The 20,508-nt window shown below is 37.5% G+C and overlaps 2 protein-coding genes across 2 annotated transcripts in view; one reads left to right on the top strand and one right to left on the bottom strand.

The window, feature by feature from the left end:
- Positions 1–11,132, bottom strand: part of IFT74 (intraflagellar transport 74) — a 60,557-nt gene extending 49,425 nt beyond the window's left edge. Inside the window, exons 1-5 of the mRNA XM_004677702.2 lie at positions 10,971–11,132; positions 7,792–7,934; positions 3,277–3,412; positions 1,775–1,823; positions 30–128 (exon numbers count right to left, since the gene is read on the bottom strand). Of these exons, the coding sequence (XP_004677759.1) occupies positions 30–128; positions 1,775–1,823; positions 3,277–3,412; positions 7,792–7,911 (404 nt within the window). The 5' untranslated portion in view covers positions 7,912–7,934; positions 10,971–11,132. The remainder of the gene's footprint in view (positions 1–29; positions 129–1,774; positions 1,824–3,276; positions 3,413–7,791; positions 7,935–10,970) is intronic.
- Positions 11,133–13,363: 2,231 nt separating this feature from the next.
- Positions 13,364–20,508, top strand: part of PLAA (phospholipase A2-activating protein) — a 36,350-nt gene continuing 29,205 nt past the window's right edge. Inside the window, exons 1-2 of the mRNA XM_004677700.1 lie at positions 13,364–13,793; positions 20,286–20,479. Of these exons, the coding sequence (XP_004677757.1) occupies positions 13,645–13,793; positions 20,286–20,479 (343 nt within the window). The 5' untranslated portion in view covers positions 13,364–13,644. The remainder of the gene's footprint in view (positions 13,794–20,285; positions 20,480–20,508) is intronic.

Raw genomic sequence — 20,508 nt, 5'->3', positions numbered from 1 at the left:
TTGCACATTTTAAACTAAAAATTACTTACCTCTTTTCATATGACAAATATACTGAATTCTCTTGATTGTACATTTCTATTTCTTTCTGAAGTTTATTAATTTCTGTAGTAAGTTCACTTATTTTACTTCTAAATGGAAAGAAATAAGAAAGTCTGCAATTTTCCAAATTCAGAACCTCTAGCTAAACAAAATGTTTTTCATAAATGTGTAACAATAATACATGTGTTATATTTTTAAAATTTTTCACTAAAGAAAGAAATTAATTTAAATAGCTTATTTTATTAACAATGAAGTAATCCCAAGTCATTATAACCTTAAGTCACAATTGATGGCCTCAATATCTTTTTTTTTTTTTTTAAAGATTTATTTACTTGGGCATACAGAACTGGGGTACAGGCCAGAGGCTCAGGGGCGGCGAGAGGCTTCACCAGAGACAGAGTGGGCAGCAGAACAGGCAGATCAACAAAGTACACTGCTGAGGGGAGCAGCGGGCCTGTCAGGAGAGGTCTGCCACGCCATATGGATCACTTCTGGGGCAGGCGGGATAGAACTCATGTGAAAGTGGCTTTGGCTTTTTAGTGCTGTGCTTTAACCTGCTGAGCCACCAGGGAAGGCCCCGAGATGGTGAAATTTACACCTTCTAGAGCCTGAGAATCAAAAGATTCAGGTCTTATAAATAAAAAAAAGAGGGTGCTTCTTGGTGGCGCAGCAGGCTAAAGTACAGCACTTGAGAAGCTAAAGCCACTTCAGCACAATTTCGATCCCCAGCCCCGTAGGTGACCCACATGGCGAGGCAGACCTCTCCTGAACTGCCCGCTGCTCCCCTTAGCAGTACACTCTGTTGATCAGCCTGTTCTGCTCCCCACTCTGTCTCTGATGAATACTCTCACCACCCCTGCACCTCTGGCCTATACCCCAGTTCTGTATGCATAAATTAATAATTTTTTTAAAAAATTTAAAAAGAAATAAAAAAAGGAAGTAGGGCACTTAGGAAATGATGGAAGTTTGGACTAAATGGAGTGGAAATATGAAAGAAGATCTAGACAGTGAGCCAAGAAGAAAATTATGTAAAATGGACAGTAGGATATATAAGCAGAGGAATATATGCATAAAAAAATGGAGAATAAAAATGTAACATAAATTGTGAATTAGTTAAAATTAGACCACATCCATAATATACTGATAAAATATACACTAAATAAGTATATTTTCCTTTCTTATTAAAATGTAACTGATGACATTCCAATGTCAATGAATAAAATACTTCAGATTAGGGAATGAAGCATAAAGATTATTCTTATTATTAGATGAAAAAAGTGAACTTGAAACAGAGAGTTCACATACGGAAATTCACAGAATATTAAGGCCTCCCTGATGGTGCAGGGATTAAAATCTCAGTGCTGTCAAGCTACTGCCAGCCGCTGCAGTATGAGTTCAATCCCCTGCCAGGGAGCTAAACCACTTACAGTGCAGCAGACCTCTCCTGTCTTGCCAGTTGCTTCCTCAGCAGTGTATTTCAGTAGATCTTCCTGATCTGCTCCCCACTCTTTCTCTAGTGAATCTTCTCAACCCCACACCTCTAGCCTACAACCCAGTTCTTCACAAAATTTTAAAATCTTAATTGTATTATTAGCTCTAGTTTGTAGCACAGCCAGAAACTGTTATAACACAAAATAGTTCTTAGAAATCAACATGTGTCTAATTAGAGTAATAAGCATATAGTTAAAAACTTCATGATCAGGCATAGAAAAAAATAAGTGTTTATTTAACATACCTAAGAAGACCGAGATAATAAGATTTGTCTAAAATTTGCCGCTGGGGACCTAAAAAAAATATATTTAAAGTATTAGTGTTTGTTTTGGAAATGCTGCTAACAACAAATATTCTGTATCAGCACCATCCAGTAAAGTAGCTACACAGAATCTGAGTATGAAATTTGGCTGGTGCTATAAATTTTTATTTTACTTAAATTTAAATAGTTACATATAGTAACTGGCTATCATAAAAGATATGCAGGTTTGTACTATAAGTTACCCATTGTGTGGAAAAGATTATCACTTTTCATAATTTGTTTCAGACCATCTTTTGAGACATGATCCTACATTTCAGTAAGACCAAGAAAGGCTAAATGTCCCAAACCTTGCAGAGATGAAGGAACACTGACTGGAATCTATGATGAGATGACAGTCTTTCTAAAATGGGGGAAAGAGCACTAGAGCAGTAAAAACAAAGCTCTCAGTAGATAGTGGTGCTTATGGTAACAATCAGAACTCTTTCATGTAAGCCCTTGACTTATATTGGTAAAAACTGACTATCTTAAATGATACTGATTCTGTTTATGAAGGTGAAAATAATGCAGTAATATATCTGATGAGTTTTCTACAGAATTTCAATGTTTCTACCTCTACTATTTTAAAGTAATATAAATATGTGTCTATATGTGAAACATAAATATATATCTATGAGTACATTTTGAAAAGCCTCAATATATAATTTTCACTCATTTTTTATAAGATAGATAATCATTAAGCAACCACATCTATATAATAAATTATTTGTAATATTCAGTGAGCTAAGCAGTATTATATACAAGTAGGAAGATTTAAGTCTCCCAAAATGTATAACATACTATATTAAGACAGACAGCATATTTTATAATTAATTTTTTTACCAGTAGGATACCTTCAGCCCTGATAAGTCATTTATTACAAATACAAAATAACAAAAATTCAATATAAAACATTTAACCATGCTTTGGTTTATATTTACAGCACATACTAATTTTTTATTCATAATATAGGATATTGTGAGGTTTTTCTACACACATACAGAAAGGCACCATGAGAGATGCAGTATAAATCTATGTGTTAGACTCATTACCTTACTTATTACTAGAAAAAATAATTTCTCATAAGTACACAAGTATTTTAATAGTGTCACTTTACTAATGGAAACAAAAAAACACTTTAGAATATTTCTACACAATACTAAAAAACTAACTTTTAATCTTAGTTTCTTTCAAATTATTCTAAATTTCAAATTACAAAAGTTACAAAATAAAAGTGTATATACATATGTGTGTGTGTGTGTATATGCAACTCTCTAGTAGTTTATGAATTAATATCATAACCATTCTCTTATTTAACCCTCACAAGTTCTGTAAATCAAGGAACAAGAATTGAATAAAATTCTCATTCGCTCTATAATGTTAATTCAGTACTATACTACTATTAATACATTTTATACTAAATATATTTATCTTCTTAAAATGAATACCTTTCATCCCAGTTTTCATTCCACTCAAACCTTGTTGTGTTACAGGGCGATCAGCAACTTTGATTTGAGAAGACAGTACTCCTCCTATCCCTATGGGACCTCCACGAGAGCCTGGTCTTGCTGTTGCAGGGGGCATCTAAATGGCGAAGATTTCAGTTGAGAAAAATATTGTTCAATTACTACTGTTGAAAATGCAAAGGGAGTATTTTATAATTATAATTCTATATAATTTTTAAAATATTTGTTATATTTTGGAATCTGGAAAATGAAAATTATTAAATATAGTCAACAACATTTAAAATTAAATTTAATTAATTAAAGAATATTTCTTTAAAATTAATTCTGAATTCAGGCAAGTTGGCAACAGAGTGAAGATGCAGGCTCACCTCCTCCTTGTAATCTCCACTCTGTAGCAAAACAAAGCAGTTAAGCCCTGAAGGTAAGATGACACAAGCTATGCAATGTCTATCAAATGACAGATTCCGGGTAGATCAGGAAAAGCTCTGAAAAATCAGAATTTCCAGTGCTAACTTATGTTATGACCTCCCTTCTTTGTATGTATAATCATAATATCAAAATATTCTGAGCAATCATCAGTTTACAACTGGATTGTTTTAGCCTAATAAGGGGCTGCCTGGTTCAGGCAAGCTGCCCCAGGGTGAGAAAATTCCTCTGTCTCCTGAGACAAAAGACAAGGGCCCCCCCCAACCCCCCCAGAGATAAGATCCCAGGGCATAAAAACTCCTGGGAAGCTTCCTAGGTTTCTTTAAAATAAAAAGCAAATCTCAGATAAGACTCCCAGGGCATAAGAACTCAAGGACAATTTTAACCTTGTTTACACAGGTGTTGCTTAATACACAACTGTACAACTTTCTCTTAATTTACTCCTTTTTAAAACAAGCACTACTACTCTCTGCTAGCCTTAAATTAGCCATTAGCTTTTCTTTAGACAATCACTGATAACACTGCTAACACAATTTATGACTTCCCTAAGGCCCCTAATAACCTTCTGCTAAGGAACTCATCCCTTCCCAGACCCCTCTGCCTTTGAGTTATAACTAAACGTATAATCTAGTATACCATAAAATGTTATGAGAAAAATGCTTTGTTCCCCTTGTCCTTGAGAACGTTTTATGGCGATCTCCCATTAACTCATCCTATGCATTATTACAATTAGCTACTTGTTACACAGTATAAATAAAGACCTGCTGAAGGAATGAGTAAGAAGACTTGCACCCAATCCTGACTCCCATGTCTTCCTTCCCATCTTAGGACCCTGCCTGAATCGCCTCAGGACACCTCGATAGTTGGAGCTGGTCTCCCAACAGTACGACAGAGGACTGAAGCATGTACTTGGGCAACATCCATGAGAGGGGAAACCTAGCCCATCCTTTAGCCATCTGGGAAGCCCTGCTGCCAGAGTACCTGCCAGCCAAGGCGGGCAGTTGACAGTGGACAGCTGCAAAAGCGAGAGCCAAACATCTTCCAGCATCCAGTCACCAGCCATAGAACTTCCCCTCCCCAGATTGCCCTGGCAGCTACTAGCAGCAGGGGAACCAAAACTCCAGACCAAATCACAACTGTGTTAGCAGGAATTGGGCTGCTGGTCTCTAGCCTCCATCCAACTTGGTAACTAGAGTCAGAATAAGTGAAATAAGTCATAAGAAGAAAGATAAAAACTGGGTGGTATACACTGTTGGTGGTAATGCTGATTCATCTAGCCCCAATGGAAAATGGTATGGAGGTTTCTCAAAACATTAAAAATAGATACACCATATGATCCAGTAATTCCACTCCTTGGCATTTATCCAAGGAATGCATAAACACTAATTAGAAGGGATATATGTACCCCTATGTTCATTGTAGTACTTTGTACAATAGACACTTATCTAAAACATCTGAAATTCTATAAGCAGGTTACCTCTAATCCTTTCAATTAATATAACTCTTATGTTCACAAAGATTCTGAGAACTACTTGATAAATATTTCAAACAAAGGTGCCAGCATGGTAACATATTCTAGAGAACACTGTCACTACAGAGGAACACTGTCAACTACAGATTTAGATGAAATAAGATCAGTTATCCTGAATGATCTTTGGGAATGAATGCTAAATCTTTCCCGTTACTCAAATAACTGTGCTTTCAAAAAAAAATTACCATATTAAAGTACAGAGAAGAAACTGTAAGTTAAAACTGCCCACCTGAAGAGCAATATAGATATATATGTATATATCCATATGAATTTATTATATATAATAATATATTGTGACTATTTTCAACATATTATTGAAAATAAAGGAGAAGATAAATAAGAATGTACCATATAATATTATCCTGATTTTGGAAAAGACTAAACCAATACAAATTATATATGCAAGAGTATTTGTGAATGAATAGAAAAAAGTCCCAAGGTATACATCAGACTGTTGAAGTGGTTAGGCTTAGGGTAGAGAGAAAAAGTTGTGATGCTTTGCCCTCTGTTGACATGTTTTACAAAGAGCATTAGTATTTTTAAAACTGTAAATTTTAATAGGTGAAGCACCTGGTAAATAATAGGTGGTCAATAAGTGACATGTTCTTTTCATAAATATTAGAATAATAGGAAAAGATACTTTAGCTTAGTACCATATATATGTATATCATATATATATATGTGTGTCTATGCATGTATATTCATATATACAGTAATATAAGTTCAATATAAGTTGGTAATGACTGTGACATTACCTGAACTTCTAGAAAAATGAAAACTTTAAGAAAAGCCAACTTTTCCCTTCAAAAAATTCTTAATAATTAAGCACAGGGTCCAGTATTAGTTAGGCTGCTGTCTGAGTCTGAATACTTAACTAATATAGCTTATGAGACAGTTAAAATTAACTCTTCTGAGCATTGAAGAAATTATTATGAATATTTTAGCATATTCATTGCTTTTTATATACATAAAATTTTTTATATAAATGTTTTCAATGTTAAACTGATAGCAGTCTGCCCTTTTCACTTAATGTGGTATTATAAAGGTATATAACTAGCTCAAATGTTCTTTGGAAATAACTGTTAATGGTTACCTAATGGTCTATCATAAACATATTATAACTTATTTAAGACTTACCTATTATAACATCATTTATGTTACTTCCAGATTTTCACTGTCATAATTATTAAAAAATGAAATAAATTGCTTTTATGGTAAGTTATTTTGCTTAGAATTATCAGTTTATAAACTATCCAAATTTTTTCTAATGTGGCTCTCTCAGTGATCCATTGACTTATGATACTAACATTATGTGCTTAACATATACTAGAGCTGGTTTCTAGGCTGCTAGGGTTACCTGTACATTGTTTTACTTATTATTTGTAATATATTTTTATATTAGAGTACTGTAATTTTTCTTATTTTTGCCTTTTTTTTAAGCTTTATTTATTTATTTATGCATACAGAACTAGGGTATAAGCCAGAGGCTCGGTGAGAGGATTGACCAGAGACAGAGTGAGGAGCAGAACAGGCAGATCAATGAAGTACACTGCTGAGAGGTACAGCAGGCTGGTCAGGAGAGGTCTGCTGCACCCATGGGGATCACTTCCAGGGCAGGGATGGAACTCATGCTGAAGTGGCTTTAGCTTCTTAGTGTTGTGCTTTAACATGCTGAGCAAACAGGGAGGGCCCCTATTTTCCCTTTTTTATTGTCTTGGATGAACTGGAGAATAGTTATATAATGCTATCTCCCCTTCTGCACCCAAATGAAGTCATGGACTTTTGATGGGATATACGGTTCATAACCATGATATAGAAAGAGTACTTACAAATTAGTAGTTTGTCTTCTATTTTTAAGATTTTTGACTTTTCTATGTGACAAACATTCCAGTATGTTTTTTACTATTTTGTCATTTGTCTTCTGACTTCTTAAATTTTCTTAAATTCAAATATACCAAAATACTCTTCTTTTTAGTGTTTAATGTCTCTGTCATTTTTAGACAGTCCTAGACACACTAAGTTTATAGTACATATATGCCTATATTTTTTGTAGTATATTTATGACTTCATTTTCTGAATTCAAGTTTCTGAGTATCTAGAATTTTGTGTGGGAAGGGTCAATATAAAGAACAAAACAAAAAACAAAAGGTTTACCAGCTATTTAAATGCTCTATTAAATATTCCATGTTTTTCCAAGTAATTTGAAATGCCACCTTATTATTAACTAAATTCTTACATGTGGTCAGATTTTGTGTCCAGTTTATTTCATTTCATTTGATTCTAGTACCAACCACTATACCACTGAATTACTGCAGCCTTAAAATAAATTTAAATTCATCCTGAGCAGGTATCTTCTCTCAATAGTGTCTTTCAGACATTCTTCTAAATTTATGTTCTACATATTTTCCAAACACAAACACATAAAATAGCATGCTTATATAAAAAAGAAATAGCGAAGTCCAACCTTGTATCATAGGCAGGATTTCCAATTTTAACCAGGATATATGAATAATAATTCAATAGATGTGTTTTAAACTTACTGCAGTTGCCACACGAATATTTCCTGATGGGGGACGCATTCCAGATGGAGGCCTTCCTGTCAATCCAACTCCACCTCGTGAAACAGGCCGAGTTACTGGAGGTTTATGATTGCTGGCCATGGCTCAGTCACTTGAAACACTTTCTGAAAATAAGGAATAGTTTAATTCTCCTTTGATATCCTTTATAGCAAGACATAAATAATTCACAGTTTCCTCAAACATTTAATTCATAATAACATTTCTTACAAATTGGCATTGTAGGTACTACTAAAAATTAGATTTGTTTTAATTCAATTTAGGTTTTGACATTAACATTAAGTTACATACACCTGAAGAGGTGGAAGCTTACTTTTTCGCACCTTATATAAAATGTTGTAAACTACTGTGCTGAATAAAAAGAAAAGTCTTTTAAAAATCCCATTTATAACCATGAAATCATTATTATAAGATGCTCTCCTCATATAACTATTATCTTATCAAAATGCAATCCTTCTAGTTTTATCTCTCTGCTATGCTCCCATGGGACACTCCAATAAGGTTTCTCTCTCCTTGCACTGTCAGCCTTACTTCTGTCCCAACTCTTTTTTTTGCTTTCTGGTTGATGGTTAACTGCTTTATATTCTTAATCTTGTTATCAAATACTTCCTTTTTTCTCTTTGTCTTAATGGAACTCTGGTTTCCAAGAAAAATGCTTTTGGCAGAGAAGGCACTGATAGCATCCTGTCCCATAATTCTAAACCAAAATAGGGGTGTGCAGCACTCTATCTACTTCTCAGTGTCTTCAAAAGATCCTTCTCCCAAATATTAAAAAACAAACAGATTATCTCGAGGACCAGAGAATGCAACCATATTGCCTTATATCATTCTTGGTTGCTATTATGTGGGCATTTCCTAATCTCTCCCCTATCTTTATTAAAGTCCTTAGTGTCTAGTTGATAGACTGTTCCATTCCCACCGACATATTGGATGATTTCCATGTGGATAATGGATTTAAAACCTAACATTCTAGTTTCTTAGTTCCCTGATCTAAATGTCAGTCACCATCTCAACTCCACTTCAATCATTCAAGATCAGCAGCATATCATGTAGAATTGCTTCATCACAAATCATCTACATATAAACATACATATATGTATACATATAACTCTGACCTTAAACTTCTCTTTCTTTTATCCACTTTAATTTTACTATATCTCCCTTTAAACCATTTCCTTAATTCACTCAATCTCTCCTAGCTTATCAGTCCAACTTGAAAGCACCATCAATATATTAAAATACTTATAAATTTAAGCCTATTGCTATGATACACAAATTTGCTTTCTCTGGAAACCGTGTCCTAACCCTACAAGACAGGTTAGGGCTTATTTCCTCCTCTCCCTCATTTCCTATTCTTAATCAGTTTTATGGATTTTATTCAAAAATGTTTAACATGTACCATCTTCTCTATGCCTATATGGCATCACAGATTCAAGTGAATTATTATGTTGGCATTTTACCTGGTCCCCTTGCCAATATACATCTTGCCTGTTACCTTCTCTAGGAATCATCCCATGACCAGTCAGTCCATAAGCACTCCAAAGATTTTCTATATGACTTCATAGGTCTGTCTTATATGCTACTATATAAAGCACATATATCTTATCCCAGAACCTATCGCATCAATCTGCTTAGTGATTTTGCTTACATATTTCTCTCCCTTGAGAGCAAGTATTTTTTATATAATCAAAATTTCAGTGACATACAAAAGCTTTTTTTTTTTGTAAGAAAACACATTCCTCCATATGAAGAAACTGCCAACTGCAAAAATGTTCTAAATTGTTAAAAACAATTTGTTAAGGGCCCTCCCTGGTGGCGCAGCGGGTTAAAGTACCGCACTAAGAAGCTGAAACCACTTCCGCGTGAGTTGGATTCCCGCCTGCCCCGGAGGTGACCACATGGCCTGGCAGACTTCTCCTGATCCTCCCCTCAGCAGTGTACTTCATCGATCTGCCTGTTCTGCTCCCCACTCTGTCTCTGGTGAAGTCTTTTGCCACCCCTGAGTCTCTGGCCTGTACCCCAGTTCTGTATGCACAAATAAATCTTTAAAAAAAAAATTGTTAAACTGAAATGGTTCCTTAGTTTTTACAGCCCATGTCCGTCCAGTATTTCTCTGGCTTTCCTTAGCATCACTTACTAACAGAACTTGGATTACTTCTTGTCTCCATTATCTTTTATTCTTATAACTTGATTACGTAGGTGATTCATAATGTATAGTTTTTTCTTTTTAAACTGAATTTTCAATTGTTGGAAATCTTTATTTAGATATGCTATTAACACTTCATATTGAATCTACTCATATCAAATATGCAATCTTTCCATTGCAACTAGATCTATAACTACATCCCCCCTCTGTTTTGAATTCTTAAAGCAGCAGAATAATTACTGCTATTTCAAATGGAAAAAGGCGTTCATAAGCTTTGTATCCAGCCCGATTTGTCATTGTTCTAGATTTTCTGGTAACTTTAGGAACGTGTAAAATATATAGAATTTCCAAAGAATTTTCTTTGTCACAGCTTTACTTTGGTGGAAAAGGCTACTAGTTCAGTCCCAGGGTCTAGAAAGGGAGGAAAGGAGAGGAGAACAAAATCAGGGACAAAATATTACTAATTCCAGGCTTATTCACTCAAATATTCATACAAAATCAGGGTTATTTTAACAATTTACACTGAGGTAGAGTAGCTCTGGTTCCAGAAGTCCAGATACTAAGGAGGTTACCATCTGTCTGATGCTCTGAACATTTCCTCATCTGTAAGATACAAATGTGGCAACAAGCGTACCTTGCAAGACATCTGGCTCTTAGTTTTATTACTATCATTATCCTCCCTAAACCAGGCTTTGTCACATATGTTGAAAAAGTGGAAAGTCCCTTCCACTAGAAGTAACAAATCTATTACTTTGAGTAACATTCCTCATTCAGAGACTATTCTCTGAGACCCTGGAAAATGAGAACTGTCTGATGAAGTTTTTAAACAGGCATCGCTAGACAGGAGCTGGGAATGTCCCTGACCTGGCCAAGAGCTGGAAAAGCACTGCTAAAAGTCAGAGTTCGGGTTTGTTTTGTTTGGGAGGATGAGCATCTCCAAGGCAAAGAAACCCGCACAAGAGGTAGGGAAGGAGAAATAGGACTTAAGATCTCTCACCTCCGCAACCCGCGCGGAAGGAGGGTGGTGGAACCACTCAGGCGCGTCCAAAATCTTTTTCCGGGTGGCCACCTCAGCGGAAGACCCGCAACTGGCTTGCGTATGGATTGTCCGCTACGGATCCCCGCTTTTGGGGAGCAACTTTAAGTGCAGAGGCCTCGCTGGCAGTCGCGCGGTCTCGTATCCCGGCAACAGGGGAGGGGAGGCTCGCGTCCTGATTGGCCAATCCTTGTTCTCGGGAATCTAACAGTGTAGGGAGAATAGAATGTTCTCGCGAGATTTGATGACAGCCTTGATTTTTCTGTTCAGTTTTCCCGAAATAAGTGGCAGACAGCAAATTGATTAGGTAACAGCCATTTTATTTCAAAGTTTTTATTTTAATAACCCGAGCAACCCCTCTGGTTGTGTGAGACCTGAGGTCACTTTACCAAGTTTAGGAACTCGCTTTTTAATCTCATTGCTGCCTCTTACCAATATGTTAGATTTTTAAAGACTTACTTGAAGTTATTTCATGGTAGGCAGCATTGTAATTTTTTTAGTTCTAATTAGCGGTAGCTTTAATTCCTGTTAGGAGTACACAGTGTACCCAATGTATTAAAATATGGATGCGATTCTGGTACCATCTGTTCAGGTCTGTGTTTTGAGTGACAACTTAATATCTTTAAGCTTCTTTAAAGTAAAAAGTTTTATCCATGTCCTTGAAAGTTAATTAAATGAAAAGTAGTTTGAAAGGAGTTATTTTATCATGTTAAGAAATAAAGTGTAAGAAATACTTTATTTCAAATTCCACCTCTAATAAAGTAACTTGCAGCCAGTTTTTGCAATAGGTATGTCATGTTGCTATAATATTCATAACTACTGAAGTTTAACATTTTTCACATTATTTCCAACTTACACACATGATAGTTTTATTCTCTTTTATGACTTTCTTCAAGAAGTTTCAAGTCGATGCAATATAAAGTGTATGTGTCCTTGTGGCTGTGTTCTCTAAGTCTGTGCAAACATTTTCATGTAGTTATTCTATTTGTGCCCAACACATTTGGAGTGATCACTTGTTACCCTTTGGGTCACCTTTTAGAGGAGTTGCCAGCCCTAAATATGCTACCTTGTTTGGTATAAAGGTTATTGTGCACTGAGAAAATTGAGAAACACAAGAAAAGCAGGGTAAAATTTTTCCAGACTGTTCTCCCTGCCTAGCAAGATTAAAACTTAATCAAGACAAGTTGAGAAACTGCCTCATGGCATAGGGGTTAAGTCTCAATTATTACTTCTAGGGCCTGAGTTCCATCAGCAGCCAGGGAGCTGACCCACATGGCACAGACCTCTCCTCTATTGCCCTCTGCTCCCCTTAACGGTGTATTTCAGCAGATACACCTGTTTGTTCTGTTCCCCACTGTCTCTCCTGAATCCTCTCACCCACTGTGCCTCTGGCCCACAACTCAGTTCTTCTATGCAAATAAATAACAGAGATAACCTGAGACCCTTAATAGCCTGAAAGCACAATTTCCTCAAGGCTACATTAAAAACAAAGCAAAACAAAACTTTACTCATTAGCTTTTATTTATCATTCATTTTCACGTACTTACCATTTTCCCACTAATTTACTGCTTCTAGAGTCTTAGGGTCCTTTTAGTTTGCTTTGTCACTTGTCTAGTGTGCTTTTGTTAAGATGTTATATAAACCCAAACCCTAGCCACATTTGGAGTTATTTGTCCCTGAATTTCTCCCTCGGATATGTGCGAGACACGTCACTATTTTTCTCTTTCGAATCTGTGTTTCTGCTAAGAGCCCAGGAGAGAACCTAGAGGCTGGACAGAAAGTTTTTTCTTTATACTCTTGCAATATTGACTGAGAAGCTACTGGCGTGGACTTCTTTCTCATTGCCTTCAGACATACAGGAGTCCAGAGTTTACATGCAGATAAGACAGTTGGTACAAACTACTTGTTTTAAATCTCTGAATTGCTTCTGACTAAAAAACATGTTAAGTACCTAGAACTCCGTTTACCGTTTACAGAATGACACAATTGTCCCAATTTGCCCCAAGCGTTCTTAAGCTTGTAAAAAGTTCAAGAAACTGCTCATAAAAGGAATGGAAATAAGGGTAATCATGCGCTAAAACTCACTCTGAAGCAACCTCGCAGTAGCGGAGAAACGCCGCCACACAGCACAGGATTTAAAATATCCGGTTTCGGCGCCTCCGCCGCCCACGCCCCAGAAGCACGGGGCATTATGGGATTTGTAGTCCCGACTGGCATCCCTTGTTACAGCGAATAGGGCCCGGAATGACTCGGACTCGGAAAGAACCCGGACTGGACTACCAGGGCAGGAGCGGCGAGCGTCGTTATATACTCGGCGACCGGCGGCCCAGCGTTCAGGCGCGAAGCGAGCCGGGGCTCCACGCCGGGCCGGCGGTCTGGACGCACACGCTCTGCGTCATGGCGGGCCGAGGCCGATGATGAATTCCGGTGTGCATGTCAGGGTTGCTGTGTCACTCGGCCCGCTCGGCGCGCCCCTTCCCTGCCGCCCTTCCGCACCGGCTCACGGGCTCTTCCGGTCTCCCACCGCCCCTCACCTGCAGGCCCCTTTCCCGCCGCCGCCCAGCGCTAGGCGGGTCTCTCGTGCGTAAGGATCTCGCGCGGTGCCTTGGCCGGGGGCGCCACAGAGATAAGGGCCATGGCGAGCGGCGCCTCCAGGTACCGGCTGAGCTGTTCGCTCCCGGGCCACGAGCTGGACGTGCGGGGCCTGGTGTGCTGCCTCTATCCACCGGGGGCCTTTGTGTCTGTGTCCCGAGACCGCACCACCCGCCTCTGGGCCCCGGACAGGTGAGTGCAGCGAGGCTGGCTGCCTCCCCTTCCCCCAGGCTGCGGGGCTTCCCGGCGGGGCGTGGAGATCGAGCGGCCCTGCCGGGCTCCAGACTGCGCCTCTTCCCCGGCCTTCCCTCCGCCAGCGTCCCCTCCTATTTCTGAGAGTATTGCACTTTGGGCTCGCAGTGTGGGAAACCGGCGAGATTTATGTGAAAGAGCACCGTATTTGGAGAACTTTTTTTTTTGGTCTAACTTGGCCTCAACGAGTGGGTGACCTTGGCCAAACCGCTTATCTTTGGGGGCTTTGTAGACGATGACCTGTTTCTTTTAGATTAAAAATAAAATTATTGAGACTAGGCGTACTCTCCTAGATGAGTTAATGAAAACATCTGGCATGTAATTGAAGTAAGATTTTTTTTTCCTACAATTTGCTCCGTAATCTTCCCTCAAATGTAAGTTTTGAGAACCCCAGAAACTGCATTGCAGAAAGTTGCGTTGTTGGCTCCTGGTCTAGGTCCGAGTTTCCAAGACAGGAGTTTGTGATGGAGTTGGGTGGAGAGGATGAAACTCTTCAAGTGTCTTATGGATATGTGGAAAAGCATTGTTTTCTCGAGGAGAGAAAGCCCCCTCAAAAGATAATCTGAGAGATAAACCAAAAACTGATTACACCCAATTCAGGTTAGAGTTGAGGTTTCAACTCTGATTTGGCTGGTTGTGACAGAAGACTTAAAACCTCGAAGACAGATTTAATTTTGGAAAGAGCACATTGAAGTTAGTAACTTTTTTAGGTAATTCAAGGCTGCAGTCTCCAGAGTTTGGGTGACTATCCTTCAATTTAGTTGATGACTATGTTGTACCTTCTTATTTGCTTAGGATCCTAAAGAATAAGACTATAGCCATGTGCCCCGTGCTTATAGAACTTTTTGATGCTCTGGGGGGAAGATGGATCAGAAAGCAAGCAAATAAATAGGACATCTGTACATGTACCTTGAAGAAAACAAATATACAAAATTGAATGGGGAGAGATGTTGAAGAAAGGCCTCTCTGAGGAGGGGTTTGCATTTTGTTTCTGTTAGGCTGACAAGGAGATGGACAGCTTATTCTTGGGCGCCTGGAATGTGGAGGGTTGAATTGGGAGAGCACTGTAGGTAGTGCTTTTCCATTGACTGGAAAAGAGTATAAAGCCTGTGTCGTCAAGAAAATGAGCTGTGACATGAATGCAAGTCTTGGATGTTAGTAAAAGCCAGGTTATGCCTTGATAAAAGGACTAAGAAAAGTCAGTAGACTCCTTCACAAGAGTTCAAGCAGTGTGCCACATCTTACTGTTGAAAAGTTTCTGCTATCTGCTGGTGGGGATGAGTTGCAAAGTTCCAACTGTGGAGGTAGATCTCTGGAGGCTTTTGCAGTATGTAGTCAAGACATGGTAATAGACTAGGGATGTTGTAGAGCAAACTATATTGGATGAGATGACCCCAAAAGACTCCCAGGATTGTGCCTCCCTGGTGGCACTGGAATTAAAGAGCATGCTAATCAAGCTGTTGCCTGCCACTGCAGCACAAGTTCACCCCCTGTTTGGCCAAGGAGCTAACCCACATAGTGCAGACCTCTTCTGCCTCCCCTACCCACTGCTCCTCTCAACAGTGTATTTCAGTCTATCTGCCTGTTCTGCCCCCCACTCTGTCTCTGGTGAATCCTCTCATCCCTCTGTACCTCTGGCCTACACCCCAGTTCTTGTATGCATAAATAAATAAATTTTAAAAAATACTCCCAAGATTCTGTGATACCCAGAATTGCTTAGTAACATTAAAATAGAACCTTTTGTTTTATTGGGTACAGTTAATTAAGTTTATATTTAAAAATTAAGTTCAGCAGAAACATATACACATTAAGATCTAAACATTGCAGTACAGAGTCTCTAAAGAACGCCTGGTATTGTAGTTAAAGACTGTCATAAAATTCCCACGTGTTTTGTGGGACTGGCCTGCATTTAAGGATGAGCTTGAGGGAATTTGCTGTGCTAAAATGAAAATGATTGGATGTTTGAAATCTGTTGCCTTTTTTTTTTCCATTTAGCTCGTTTTTTTTTTTTTTGGTTGTTTTTGTGTTTCTCAAATTTTATTTATTTGTTCATTTAACACTAATTGAGAGCCTGCCTGCATTGTGCCAGAACAGAGCTAGATAGTGAATATTTAGTGAGATAAGATTGTCATGGCTGGTGAGGAAGCTTTTATGCATCCCGACTAGAGTGTCTTAACCTTATCTTTAGTGTTAAAATAAAAAGTGTCCTCCCAACTTGACATCCTGACAATTTCTATTTCATGGTATAGTAAAAAAGTTAATGATGTGTTGTTAAATGTTTGGAGGCAAATGGTAAATGAAATGTGTCTTCCCATGTACATTGTTTATCAAGTCAGTAAATTGGGATGGACTTGGAAGATTGGGGGAATTTAATTTGATTCCAGGGAGGCAAAATAGTTCTATTCTACGGAGAATTAAACCAGATACCTTATCTTTTACAAAAGCCCATTGAAAATGCAGGAAGTCTGGGCCCTTTGAATGCCCTTCCAAATGAGAGAAAGACTATTTTTTGGTTGTACACAGAACTGGATCTCTCAACATGCCATTGTTTTAGACTGCTTCAGGCTTCTTATTCCACTTCATGTTAATGTTAAGCTGGATTTCCTAAGTCTGTCATCAACTATTGGCTTACCTGTTGAAAACTATCCATATATGAAAGATACAACTTCAGATTGTATATTTAAAAAGTATTAAACCTTTCCTTATCATTCCAAGAGTGACTTGTCCTTTATGTAAACACTCAGCACTTTGGGTTCTTAATTCAAATAATTCTGTGGTTATTCAAAAACTCAGAACCATTCCCTCACTTCTCTCATTTTTCTTTTACTGAAGGTAAAATTTTCATCTGTTTTAACTGCTTATTTTCATATCTTAGTTGTCTTTATATAAAATGTTGTAATGCTATTTTGTAATTTCAGGAGTTTTTATTAGTTTCATTTATGATACGTGAGAATTTAACTCTGTCTTCTAACCCTATCACATTATATCCCTTCTGTCTTAATCCTGATTTTAGAAGTAATTATAGGGCCCTCCCTGATAGCACAAGGGGTTAAATTGCAGCACTATGAAGCTATCCTTAGCCACTGCAACGTGAGTTCAGTCCCTGGCCAGGGAGGTGACCCATATTACTTGCAGACCCCTCCTGACCCACCTGCTGCTACACTCCGCAGTGTATTTCAGTACATCTGCCTGTTCTGCTTCCCATTCAGTCTGTAGTGAATCCTCTCACCTACCCCACATTTCTGGCCTATACCCCCCAGCTCTTGTATGCAAAATAAATAAAATAAATATTTAAAAAAACAAAGAAAATGTGGAATCTGTCAACACCTGGTCTGTGAATAAGCTGTGATAACTAATTTTCAACAGTTTTATCCTCTCTAGTTAATAGCCTTTTTGGGCTTGCTTACTTTTGCATAGTTGTATTAGTATTTATCTAATTCAGCTTCAAATTCTTTGCTGGTTTTCTAAATCTTGTCTCAAGCCCTTTAGACACATTGGAAGTTTTGTAGTTTGATCTTCCTGACAATGAGGACTTTCTGTACTGGTCTATGAACTCATGACATTTAATCCTGAGACCTCTCTTTACTGTCATCTGTCACCCCCTTTATGGACAACCTGTGTTGGATTTCTATTATTAATGTTCATTAACTTTCTCTCTCTTAACTTTCTTCCTTGATGCCTTATTGGAACACATTCTCCTGGGGTTACCTGAAAAGTGGTATATTGAAAATAAATATTAAAATCTTTCAAGACTGAATGTGATACTGTTCTTACTAACATTCTAATTTCTGAGTAAATAGTCTTAAGAATTTTAAGCCACTGTTCCATTGTCTTTTAGATTCTAGTGTTCCTGTTGAGAACACTGAAGCTATTTTGATTGTTAATCTACTTTTTTTTTTTAATCTCTGGAAGGCAGCCTATATTCATCCAGTTTTCAGAGCCATCTTATTTACGAAAAATCATTTCCTAAGTTCTGGGGTATTTTCTTATTAATTCTTTCGTATTTTTCCCAATCTTTCCTGGGTCTGTTTTTATTAAGACATTGAAATTGTTTCTAACTCTGTCTACCCTTGTAGAGTGACTGTGCTCTACACTCTGTTCTCTACACTCGTCAGAAGTTAACATGATTTTCTATGAAGTTTTGTTCTTGTTTCATGGTTGCATGAAAGGACAGTACTGATGATTATATTTGTGGCCTGTATCTTCTATATTGTTTGTTTTGATCACCATACTAGGAGTTGGAGTGCATTTTCCCCAAATGTCTGGTAGTTCTTATTCTGCACTCAGTATTAGAGAGAGGGAGCTAAAAAAGCTCCTAGAAGTCTGCTCTTGTGAGACTTCATGGCTGAGTGCTTCTTGGTAGCTTATCTGACTGGACTTTTTCATTGGACTGATCTCCAGCCTCAGAGATGACTGCTTGACTTTCTGAGTTTTTTCTTTGGTAGCCTTGGGAACCATCATAGGGTACATGTTTTTTATATACCAAGGTTCAACTAGACCTTGTGTCATACTAGTAAAAGATTTTCATCTTTTCTAAAGAAACTGGTATGTATTTGCTTTATGCAAAAAGGACAACGGTTGTCTGACTGAGGTATCTATTATTTATATACCTTTTTTTTAGCCTTTTTTTAAGCTGATTTCAAGAAATATTGTGTTTACTATATAGAATACTGTACTAAGAATTTGAGAAGATGAAAAGAAGATCCAGATCTAGATTCAGTCATTAAAAATTTGACAGACCAGGGCCTCCCTGGCATAAAGGGTTAAAGCACAGCACTATGAAGCCAGCTATCAGCAGCCACTGCAGCAATTGAATCTCTGTGACCTACATGGCACAGCAGGCCTCTTCCTGTCTCATACTGCTCCCCTTAGCAGTATATTTCAGTGGATCTGCCTGTTCTGATGAATCTTCATACCCATGCTCCCACACCTCTGGCCTGCATCCCAGCTCTTGTATGCATAAAGTAAATAAAACTTAAAAAAAAAAAAAGAATTTCACAGGCCATCCTCAGAAAAGCACATAAACACCTAAGCTGGGGAGTGCTATTGTACACAAATAGGTAGATTTAATGATTTGCATAATAGATTTTTTAAACATGCCCTACCTTTTAAGTTCCTTGGGGCTAACTGATAAATGGTTTTAAAAGCACAATAAAAAAAAAAGTAAAAGTTAAAAATATCTACTACCAAAAAAAAAGTACAACCAAATTTTTTGAAGATTTTTTTTTCATGATTTAGTTTCTGACTAACTCTAGAGTTAATGGTGTTAGCAGTTCTGTTGGAGATAAATTGGTAAATTTCTTCTCTACTTTCCCTGATACTGGCTTCAGTATCCAAAGGTATATTCCTTTTTTCCCCCTTATCTATCTGATCTTGCTGGTTTATGTCTCTCCTAATTTATATATTATATACATATATATATATGAATGTATGTATAGATAAATACATATGTGTATATACCCATAATCATGCATATATGTAAATATATACACACACACTAAGAAAGTCAACCCACAAAATAACAAGGAAAAGAGAAATAACAAATAAGACTTTGAACCCTGAGGTAGACAGAAAATGTAGTAAAGACCTTAGTAGAGGTGAGAAAGAGAATTCAAGCAGGCAATAGGGATAGTAAAGAAACAGTTTATCATTGAGCCCCCAAAGGCTCAAGAATTAGCAATGCTGTATACGTCCATGTTTTAGGGAGTAAAAATAGATGAGTGGGTTCCATCTGTGTGGGAATCTTACCTCTTTGTATGCACTTGTTTTATCTCCTTCAGCTAGACTGCAGATTCTTGATTCAACTTGAATCAATGTTATCCCTCTTAGCAGTTAACTTACTGCCGCATAGTTTATTATAGCTAATGTTTATCAGCTAATGGTTCAGTATAGAAGCAGTGATGCTATACAAACACACACACACACATTTAAAACAAATTATTCCTAAGGCAATTATTAATGTGCAATGTCCCTAGTTTGCATATTGAGGATGATCAATAATTCTAGCTATTTAGATACATTATACTAATGGGTACTAAACATGCTTCATAGTGTGAAAATGCCCTTTATATAGAAAGGCTTACTGATAGTGGATTCCATTATCCTAATTGCATGAATGTTTTACTTCAACAGGGATTTCTTAGAGTAACGGTCACTAATGAGTAGGAATGAAGGAAGATGAAAAAATAACCATGTAGGACACTTGTTTCCTCTGTTTCCTTACATGTTCTTTCTGCTCATTAACAAACTCTCAAGGTAAACACTGACCTCTCATCTGATGTGAAACTTTGTTGTAGCCAATACATATTGGCTATTAATTTCAAAATATGTACTCTAAAGTTCATCCAAAACACTTAATGAAAACTTGATAAGCCATTGTTCAACTAAGTGAAGGGACAAATATATATTATGCTAATTATCATGCTTTTCCAGTCCTAACAGGGGCTTTACAGAAATGCACTGCATGAGTGGCCACTCCAATTTTGTGTCTTGTGTATGCATCATACCTTCAAGTGACATGTACCCTCATGGACTAATCGCTACAGGAGGAAATGACCATAATATTTGCATTTTCTCACTGGACAGTCCAGCACCACTTTATACACTAAAAGGTCACAAAAACACTGGTGAGTATGTTTTGATATTTTTCTATTTG

This window comes from Condylura cristata, unplaced genomic scaffold, assembly GCF_000260355.1.
Source record: "Condylura cristata isolate star-nosed mole 26May11 unplaced genomic scaffold, ConCri1.0 scaffold00006, whole genome shotgun sequence".
In the NCBI taxonomy this organism is placed as follows: domain Eukaryota; kingdom Metazoa; phylum Chordata; class Mammalia; order Eulipotyphla; family Talpidae; genus Condylura; species Condylura cristata.
This window is presented reverse-complemented; position numbering and strand designations above follow the sequence as displayed.